The sequence below is a fragment of the Pundamilia nyererei genome, unplaced genomic scaffold, assembly GCF_000239375.1.
Source record: "Pundamilia nyererei isolate P.nyererei 1_Seehausen unplaced genomic scaffold, PunNye1.0 scaffold00015, whole genome shotgun sequence".
NCBI classification, from domain to species: domain Eukaryota; kingdom Metazoa; phylum Chordata; class Actinopteri; order Cichliformes; family Cichlidae; genus Pundamilia; species Pundamilia nyererei.
In genome coordinates this window covers 2,106,847-2,117,875 of record NW_005187416.1, presented here as the reverse complement: position 1 = coordinate 2,117,875, position 11,029 = coordinate 2,106,847, and the positions used below count along the sequence as shown (strand labels likewise).

The 11,029-nt window shown below is 40.9% G+C and overlaps 1 protein-coding gene across 2 annotated transcripts in view; it reads left to right on the top strand.

Moving 5' to 3' along the window:
• vps37d (VPS37D subunit of ESCRT-I) overlaps positions 1-11,029 on the top strand; it is a 43,893-nt gene that overhangs the window by 27,695 nt on the left and 5,169 nt on the right. For both annotated transcript variants that reach the window (XM_005725393.2, XM_005725394.2), the window contains exon 3: positions 1,020-1,102. In XM_005725393.2, the coding sequence (XP_005725450.1) occupies positions 1,020-1,102 (83 nt within the window). The remainder of the gene's footprint in view (positions 1-1,019; positions 1,103-11,029) is intronic.

Here is an 11,029-nt window from a genome sequence, read left to right as displayed (position 1 = left end):
ACCCTAACCCGTACAGAAGAACAGCGAGCATAATGAATCTTTCCCTTGAGGAGCAACTTGTCTCTCTTTGCTCTCTGTCCGAAAAAAGGAAGCAGACGTCATCCTTCCACCCACCAGTCTGGTGTTCGTGATAGTTTCACTCGCATGACTGTTGCACAGTGCTGCTGTGTCATCACAGCACTGTCTCCTTTCATTTTTAAGGTTGTAAACATGGTAATCTTTTCCCATCTCTGCCTTTCAAACGGGTGCACGACGTGAGCGTGGCACCACTGTGGTTCATTAGACACTCGCCTTCACCTTGAAGCCCATATTAGTGATTTAGGCCTACACCCTGTCCGATCATCTGACTTCGTCATTGTTGAGATTTTTCCAGATGTCAAACCATTAAATTAGAGCGTTATTATTAGATTTTTAACATTAAAGGAGTGTTGAGCATTCATCAGCGCCTGACAGTTTGCTGACACGTTAAAACGTCGAAACATAATCTTGTCAGCCATCACGTCGCCGCTTACTCGCTTAGATGCGATGCTGATGTGAGCCGGTTTAAATCCTTTGGTGGCATTTGCATTTATTTGTGATGCAGTTCTTACGATTCTGTGAGCTGCTGTCTTCGTCTTTTTATTTAAGAGTTTCCTGCATTTGTTTTTATCATATTGACAGAGACTTAAATCATTTATGTACTTGTCAATAGTAAATGCAAATGAGAAAATGAGAGACTGGCAAGAATGAGCCCCCGGATCAGCCTGACCTCGTGGTCAAACCAAACTGCAACCGGTTTCCCAAAATAGCTCAAAGTAGAATATTTACAGCCCCTGTTTCCCCTTTTTACTAGCCAGAAAACGCCCACCCCATCACCAGCGTCTCCTCGTCAGCACATACCCTAAAGGCTCTTTGTGATTTGGAAAATAATTTTCTCTACTGCGGTTTCTTGGTTTCTGGATCTTTTTTTTTTTTCTTCTTTTCCAGCTCCCTTTAAAGTAATCTTCATGCATCCGTGTTGTTTCTCTTTGTCGTTGCAGAGGCTCATGTGCAGAAGCACAGCCTGCAGACGGCGCAGAACCTCCTGCAGGAAGAGGTGGCACGTGCAGAGGAGCATTCAGAGGTAAAAACACACAGACGCGCAAAAGCTGTGAAAACTGAGCTGGTTTCTCTTGTTCTTGCAGAGAATCAAACAGTCTTTCATCACGTTGGCAGCACTCTTGCGGCTGCCTCTCAAAAGCCTTTAGTCTAGCTGACAGCCCACCCTCTTCTGTACAGTCTGATCTCGAAAGCCACGAGGCATGCTGTACATACAGTGAGCTCTACCCACTTCACCAAAGCAGCCTGAGCAGCGATGCCCCCACGTACACGTGTTTAGTCAGCACTGCATTCAAACTGCTGCCTCTCTGTTAATTGCCCTTTTTCTGCAATAGCTACCAAGTGTCCTTGCACCATTGAATTCTGAAGACAGGGCTCAAATCCATTTAGCTGCAGGCAGAAAGGAGGGAAGAAGCACAATATCCTAGATGAGAAAAGACACAGAATTTAGCTCAACATAGATCAATGTGAAGATTAATGTGAGGCTTCAGAAAGCGATTAAGGAAAGACAGAAAATGTTTTTATCTTTCCAGACTTTTCTCCCGACCCTCTTGTTTATCCTAACCTGACTGTCATAGACTAGAATATGCAGTCCATGCCACTGCAAAACAGCCGTTGTCTCGATCCCTTTCTGGAGATTTGCAGAGATTTTTTTTCAAGTTAAGGATTAAGAAAACAGAGCAGACATGTCTGCAGGAGACGTACAGGTCTGTCTCACCTCAGTCCATCACAAATATACACCTAAACCTATCATGTATGATCACTGGCCACTTTACTGGGTACACCTTTAGCATCTTTTCCAATCACCTCAATGTCAACCCTTGTGTTGTTTGTGTCGCATAAAAATTACATCACTGGACTTTTGGGCCACCCACATCGAGGTGGCACTAAATTGTAATGGAAAACATCCAAAACTCAAACACTGCTAGTGGAAAAGAAGCATGTGATAGTAACGTGTTGTCTTCAGAATTGCCTTAATTAAGGCTACGTTCACACTGCAGGTGAAAGCGCATCAAATCCGATTTTTTTTTTTTTTTTTTTTTGACCCTATGCGACCCATATCCGATCATGGTATGACAGTGTGAACGGCACAAATCCGATATTTTTCACTTTCATATGTGGTCCTGAATCCGAGTCATATCTGATGTTTCAGAAAGCGGTTGTTTTTGAACGGTCATGTCGCATTAAATCCGTCTTTTACGTCACTGACACGAGACAGACGCCAATTATCAGCGCCGGAGAAGACATCGATATGACATCACGAACGCTTCCTGGCCATCCAGCGTAGATGTCAGTGAAACTGCTGGGAAGACAATGTTGGAGAAACGTGAACATTTTATTTGTACTGTATAATCTGCAGATTCTGACAGAAATCTGCAGCTATCCTTTGAAGCACCGCTCCTCTAAAACAGCAATAAGGATAATTATTAGGTTATCTACATTATTATGTAAATAACAAAATGACTTAAAGCAAAAATTGATAAACGTAAAGTCCGAAGTCTTTATATTAAGGGCCATCAGTCAAACAATATTGTTTGGTCTGGGTCTAAACAGAGCGCGCTGTGTGTGACGTCTTCTTTTGCGCACGCGGGCCGCTTTGAGCGTTCACATTTTATTTGTAGTGTGAACAAGTAGACAAAAAAAAATCGGATTTGATCAAAAAATCGGTCTTGAGCATCAAGACCTGCAGACCTGCAGTGTGAACGTAGCCTTAGATTCAACAAGGTGCTGGTAACATTTCTCAGATTTTGGTCCACATGGACACGATAGCATCGTACAGATTTGTCAGCTGCACATCCATGATGTGAATCTCCTGTTCCCCTACATCCCAGAGGTGCTCTGTTGGATTGAGCTCTTGTGACTGTGGAGTCCATTTGAGTACAGACAACTAATTATGATGTTAAGAAACCAATGTGAGATGATCTGAGCTTTATCACATGGCATGCTATCCTGCTGGAAGCAGCCATCAGAAGATGGGAACACTGTGGTTAAAAGGTTGGACATGTTCAGCAGTAGTACTCGAGTAGGCTGTGGTTTTTAAACAATGCTCAACTGATACTGAATGGCAGAACGTGTGTCAATAAAATATCCCCAGTGTTCTGTCTCCTCCAGTTCTAGTGAGCCTGTGTGAACTGCAGCATCAGCTTTCTGTTCTTCACTGAGAGCAGTGGCACTCGTGTGGTCTTCTGTTGCTGTAACCCATCTGCAAGTTTTGACATGTTGTGCATTCAGAGATGCAGTTACTCAAGTGTTTATGAGTTCATGTTGCCTTTCCCTGCACAGAAAGTCCCAGTAAATCAGCCAATCACCAATAACCTTTCTGATGTTCAGTTTAAACTTCAGCAGGTCGCCATGTTATTGGCTGATTAGATATTTGCATGAGCAATGAAGAGATGTACCTAATGAAGTGACCAGTGAGTGTACGTCTGTTCCAAACATAAGGGATCAATCTCCTTAATTGCCAAAAAGTTGATGCTCCTTCCTACTTAATTCCTTACTCTGCGTGGCCAAATCCTATGACTCACTAAAATGTAAATAGTTTCCAAATAACTGTAAATTCCCTCTGTGTTGGTGGGGTGATCCCAAACAGCTGCCTGTTGACTTTAAAAGGAGAAAAGGGCTGTCTTGTAAATTAAACTTGATAAAAATTTGTAAGTAAAAACTTTAGTTTAAAAGATTCGCCACATCCAAACAAACCACACACGCCTGCATGAGCAGCAGAAATGAGACTGACAACAATGTTTTTGGATCACAGCAGCTCAGGACACTTCACAGCTACAACTGTCTGTAATTGATTGTCCACTAGAATATAATTTAGCCAGTGCCTTTGATTTGTTCTGCAGGAATAAACAAGGCTGTGAATGGATGATCAGGATGAGCTCATCACTGTAGTAAATAATACCTGCATGTAGGCCTGTACTGTGTAATTCCCATCATCCACTGGCATGACAAATATCCACAGCCCAGTGAGCACGTTCAGCTCATCCCATCTTCATGACTGTCCAATTTAAGATGATTACTAAACAGTGGACAGTGCCGTGCATGTGCTGGGTAGATTTTTGGAGTCGTACTTCTCTCGCCTGCCTGGCCGGCTCATCGTGGATTAGTGGAGGATTTTTCACAGGCAGTGTTTATCAACAGCACATCGGTCATTTTTTAAAGCCCAACTGGAATTAAACTGACAGGCTTTTTCTGCTTTACACACACAATTCGAATGGGGAAGAAATAGCTGGACAATCGGCAGACAGTTCATGTAGAGGCAGAGGAAAAGAGAGCTAAAGTGGCTCATTTTAGATGGAGGATATAGCTTGAATACGTAGAATAATATAATATGGTAAAGAGTGAGAAGCTGCATCAAAGTACAGTATGAGGTAAATAAGGATTAGTTTGAGGTATGAGTTACCAGCTGCACTGGTATACCAGTGATAATCTCATGCATTATAGAAATTTATTCTAATACAGTAATACACCATAAAACCAGCCATGCGTGCATTTTCTGATTCATATCTGGGTCTGGGCTGTGTGGGCAGCAGTCCCAGCAGAAAGCCCCAGACCTCTTCCTCCAGCACTTCGGAGGTATTCCCAAACCAGCCAAGAGACATAATCTCTCCAGTTTAGCCCGGGTTTACCCCGGGTTTCCTCTTGGTACGACATGCCCAAAACACATCAGCTGGCTCCTGTTAGTGTGGAAGGCTTTTCAACAACTTCATATCCACTGCTCAAAGAAACTTAAAGGAACACTTTTTAATCATGTTTCATTTCCATCAAACAATATGGCATCCTTTCCTTCCTAATACATTATCGAGTACGTATCAGTATAGATATCAGCGTGATTTTTTTTTTTTTAATTGCAATGTGATGTTTTCAAAGTGTTCCTTAATTTTTTTTGAGCAGTGTATTTGGATTCTCATCTTATTTCACCAAACAGAGTCAAACTGATTTTTTAAAAAAAGGTTTTCTAGCTCTTCTGGTTGCTGTTTAGTTGGAGGCTTGCTTTTCCTTTCCCCTTCACTTAGTGTGAAATTAATGACCAAATCTTTGATTATATGACTGGTATTGGTCTTTTCTTTTAAAGATCTTACTTTACTTGTAGCGCCTAAACATTTGCACAATCCTGTATAAACTATGAGTGCTTGGAGTATCCAAAGTGTGCTCTGTGTAAACATAAAACACTTATAAGTAGACTGGAGGAAGGCCTTTGCTGAAATAAAGCATCAGCAGCGATGTTTTGACATTTATCTTTGTCATGGCGGTGTGCAGCACATACACAACGTGCCACGATAACACAGCGGTCCTGTTTAAATCCTGCACGCTCCTCTGGCCTCAATCAGGACTCTGAGGGAGTCTCATCCCCACCTTCAAACCCACACGTCTGCACCCGGCTCAGATTGATCCGCCCAGCACGCCTCCCTCCCCCATCTCGTGTGGCTGCAATCAATACCAGCACGACTCAGTCATTGGATCGGCTGCTTGCTGATTGATTAAGCAACACCCGGCACAAACCAAGCAGCCTCACTGAATGAGAAAGCACACCTGAGAGCAGACACATTGGTAAACATCCCGGTCTGCTGCTTTACAAACAGCCTCAGAACAGCTTCAGCTGACGGGATTTTAAACTATTTGGCGACACATGAAAGAATTTGTAAAAATATTCAAGTCTGCATTTAATAAAAGTTGTACAGTTTACTGGGCTCGAATCCATACACATGAAGCTGTTTTATGTCTCCACGGCTATCTGTGTGGATCTCATTTCAGATTAAGCCCTCACAGAGCGGTCGGTTCAGTGGGAAGCCATCTTGATTTTCATGGTCGTTCGTCAGGAGAGCTGGCATCAGATACAGCTGTTTCCCAACATCATCTCTCAGATTAATTCACACTAGTCTCTCTGTGGCCTTAAAACTTCTCAAAGCTTTTTTTTTCTTGGCCACCATGACAAACGGATCCCAGCCCTCGAAGACTCTGCACAGCATCATCTTCTTATTTTGTCGCCTTAAGTCAAACATTCTTCCATATAGGGAAGATTCCTCGTCAGGTACCGACATGAAGATGGATATCTGATGAAGGAAACAAAACCCAAACGTGTGTTTGGCTTCCACGCTCGCATAGATTAAATCACCTGTCAGCCTCCGAGCTAACCTTGTTTTACTTGCTGAGCTGAGGGAACACAGCGCACACTGGTTTGGGATTTTTCTTTCAAGTTGACAATGCTAGTTCACAGCTCCATTTTCCTAAAGGCCTGCTGGCAAAGTGTAAAAGCTGTCAGACAAAAGCCCAGAGGGAAACATTGGTTCTTGTCATGTTTAGTCTTTGTCATACAGACCATGGTTATTATTTTTTACTAAAACAAATGAGAAATAAAAATTACCTAAGCAGTATTGTGCTGTTATAAATACTAATACATGATAACAACCAAAAAATGTGCATTCTATAAGGGTAATGTGACACCAAGGTTATTACATTAAACTAAAACTCAGTGTGGCAAACATTTTAGACAGGAAAAAGGAGAAAAGTGAGCAAATTCGTAGGATTTGAATTCCAGCTAACCCTTATCATTGGCCCAATGACTACTAGTGGCAAATGTTTGTAGGTTTCCATGTCTTACCACACCATCTGTACTTAAAAAAACAAACCATAATTCCTGTAACAGGTACAGATGTTGGATTGAAATGTGTGCCACAAACAAGGGGCACCTTCGTGAAGGTGCAAACTACTGGGCTGAGACCATTAAGAATACGTGATTGTCACTTTCATATAAAACAAACGGCAGCAAGTTAGTCGCACCTGAGAAAAGTAAGAGCAAGAAAGGGAGAAGCGCTTGCTCGGCTATGTTGGGGGTCCGACAGGTGCTCTAAAGAAGACTAAACAGAATTCACATAAAAATGTATACAAGCCTTGTCTGCCTTTGCACGTCTATGATGTCGACCAACTGCAACTATGATGGCTTCAACTCTTCTGGAAAGGCTTTGTGCAAGGTTTAGGAGTGTGTTTGAGAATATTTGTAAGATCAGACACTGATGTTGGACTAGAAGGCCTGGCTCACAGTCTTCCCTCTAATTCGTCCTAGAGGTGTTCTGTTGGGTTGAGGTCAGGACTCTGTGCAGGCCAGTCAAGGTGTTCCACACCAAACTTCCTCAACCATGTCTTTGTGGACCTTGCTTTGTGCATTGCTGCACAGTCAGGTGGGAAGAGTAAGCGGCCATCCTCAAATTGTTCCCACAAAGTTGGACGCATGAGTTCTATTCATTGGATCTAAGGTTCCAGGCCCAACTCCTGAAACCCAACCGTCAAACCCAGACTCGTGCATCAGACTGCCAGACAGAGAAGTACGATTTGTCTTTCCAGAGAACGCGTCTCCGCTGCTCTAGAGTCCAGTTGCGATGTGCTTTACACCACTGCTTCTGATGCTTTGGATTGCTCTTGCCGATGTAAGGCTTGGAAGCAGCTGCTCGTCCATGGAAACACATTCCATGAATCTCTCTACATTCAGTTTTTGAGCTAATCTGAAGGCCTCGTGAAGTTTGGAGGTCTGTAGATAACGGCTCTGCACAAAGTCGGCGACCTCTGTGCGCTATGTGCATTGTGCATATAACTTTGTTATAAAAACCAATAACATGTGACTGTGGAATATTCACTAGCGAATACATTTTATGACTGGACTTGTCGCACAGGTAGCATCCTAGCACGATAGCACGCTTGAATTCACTGAGCTCCTGCGAGCGAACCATTCTTTCACAAATCTTTGTCGAAGCAATCTGTAAGGCTAGGTGCTTGATTGTATATAACTGTGGCCATGGAGGCTGTTCATGTGGTTAGAAATCACCCGTTGTTAGTGTTCAACGGCTAAGAAGCTGGGAACACCAGGAAAGATGCCAGGCTTTATTGTAGATAAGTATGCACTCATACGTGATGTTTGACTTGCGTGTTAGTCAAAGTCGTGGCTCTTCTTCCTGTCCTGACTTTGGTTTCTGGACGTGTGCTGCTCAGTATGAACATTAAACTAAAATGTCACGTATAGTTTGCTCACTCCGGATGAAATTAAAAGCACTCTGCCTGTAGCAGCTGTTGTTTATTGTCAGAAAGGCCAACGTATTCTCGGGGACCGGGGCTCTGTTTGTTTCACGGTGTCCACGCCAGATGGAGAACCTCTCACAAGTCGCAGTGGGGGGAAGACACAGCGGGAGGAAATGTAATAAACCCAAAAAATCCACCAGTCACATGACGGTGACTGTTAATGGAGGGTACTCTGCAGGAGTAAACATCCGCTTTAACAGCTGTTTTTGTGATTTAACCCCTCACTGTCACAAATTCATGCGCCTGTGTATCAAACTCTTCTGACCCATTGAGAAAATCACTGTGAAAATAATCAATTAAATACAGTGTTTATGACCCATTTTTAACCCTCACGTGACCAAGCTGCTCTGGCAACTCAAATCACCAACTGGGGGTCAATTATGACCCAGTTATATTTCATACAGGAATATTTCTTTAAACGTTGCCTCCATGCTTCAGTTTCTTTCTGCTTTTACATCTTCTATTTCAAATATTTTGTGCAGAGACTCTAAAAGTGAAGACTTCTGCAGCAGTAAATGCTGCATCTCTAACAGCAAAACATTTTAATACAGTGACGGCAAGTGGCAAGTTAGAATAAAATCAAAACCTATGCTATTTTATGATTATAATGATTAAAATAATCCCTTACTGTCTTCACTTTTATCCAGTCAAATAGCAATAATAAAATAAACTTTATTTACACCGTACATTTCTTAACAAAGTACTTCACAGAAGTGTAGGGGTTTATTTTAAGTCCGCAAAAAACTTAAAAGTTAAAAGAAAGAAATAAAATAAACAAAGCATAGAAAACCCTGATGCACATAATTCAAAAATACAATTTTATTACTAAAATGATATTAATGTATTATAATACACAATTTGCTCCAAAGTACCTTCATTTCATTTAGTTTTATTTATTATTATTATTAATCAGATTTAGTTTTGTTTCTTTTTGGGAGTTTTTTTAAAGACGAGACAAGGATTTTGTGAATAAATCTGCTTTATTCTGCTACTTTAGGCCTGTCAGCCATGGCGTACTACAGAGCATGACAATATAGTGATCAAAAATGAAAATGAAATGATTCAGTTTGGTCACTTTCAAATTGAACATTTAAATCTTGAAAAGTTTAAAGTTAGAGTTAATTAGAATAACATCAGCCTCATCTGTCCATCAGTTCACTGGTGACTCCGCGTCTTCCCATTCTTAACCTCCTAAGACCCGAACTCTTTCATGGCGTGCGTTTTTAATGTCTATTTGCTATTTTGGCTGATTAGGAGCTGATGAATGTAAAAACAAAGAATTACCTTTTTTTTTTTTTTTTTTTTTTTTTTTTTCCAACAATTTTTTTTTATCTTAGAAAAATGTGATCCACATATGAGGACATTTGTTTTAAATTTTGATAGAACAGTGGCAGTATAATGTCCTCGTAGGTGGATATCAGGCCCTTGTAGAGCAAAACTTTGTATTTTGGTCTAGACAACCCAAAATGTGATGTCCGCATATGTGGACGCCAGGTCCTAGGAGGTCAATGCAAGCCGTTTAGGAAAAACCAGGATATCGATAAAGGAGGGAAAGAAACAAAAGCAGGACGTAAAGACAATATGAGACAAGAAAAAGAGCCTTCAAAATAAAATTAACCGATAGACAAATATCTAACATTAAAATTTGACAAAACCAACAAATAAAAGAGGAACTAGACAACAAATATATCACAGTATTAAGGATAAAATAAAATAATTATATGAACAACAATTAAATTGGCAATTAAAGGCTATAAACACCAGGACCATCATAGCAGTACATAATTGTACTACTTTATTTTCTTAGTCCAATTTTTAATTTTTTTTAATGCACAACATACCAGCAAATAAAGAAGAACATGCAAATACCTGATAATAAAGATTGCAGGTTTTGAATCAAAAATCAGGTTTTATTGAAGGTTTTATTGCTGGTTGATGTCCAGTTAGTCACCCTGTGCTCTCTGCATCACTCTGTGCTTTGACACATGTGGCAGAAACCAGGTCAGTGGTAGAAATCAGGTTATAGGGGACATCAGAGGACACATTTAGACCTGAAAATATCTATCAGCCACCTGACAGAGAAATCTGGCAACAAATTTATTAACAAATTTAGTTTTCAAGCAAAAAAAGCGAAACATTTACCAGATTCAGAGCTTCAGATGTGACGATTTCTATTATTATTTAATTCCAGGTTTTTTTTTGTTGTTTGTTTGTTTGTTAATTAGTTCACGGTTTTAAAGCCAATTAAAAGAAAACCGGGGATTTATGAGGAGCTGTGTAAGATACACAAGGATTATTTTGATCTTTGGATCATACCGAGCCACTCTCGTAGAGTCACAGAATAAAGACATGTAGCCAAAAATTAGTAATCAGTCCCTGAAAACAGAAGTTCACTGTTCAGTCCTCACCAAGCTGTGAGTTTAACTCTAGTTTCACACTGATCACACTGATCTTCACTATCATCTGGCCACACTCCTCACTGCTCATTTGTAGCTTTTGCCATGGACGTGTTTAATTAAAATCCCATTTAGAACCTGATTATTTGTACACGTGACCATGGAAATGACCTCCACCTTTATACCGCTTCTATGAAAATGCAGTTAAAGGACGTGTGCGTGTGCGAGAAGTCTAACAAATGTACAGTATCCATATTTACATCAACTTTAAACGCTCAAAGCTGCATGGAGCAGGACGGCGTACCAGAGGTATCTGAACGTCTTTAAGCACCTGAAAAACGTATTATGTCCTAGATTACACTCACGAAAGTCGAATATTTTCTCTAGCTTTTCTTAGACAGTGGCGTCTGCTTTGTGTGATTTTTTTTTTTTTTTTTTGGTGGTGTGCTCTCAGGAGACAATAAACACCTACAAACAACCGAGCG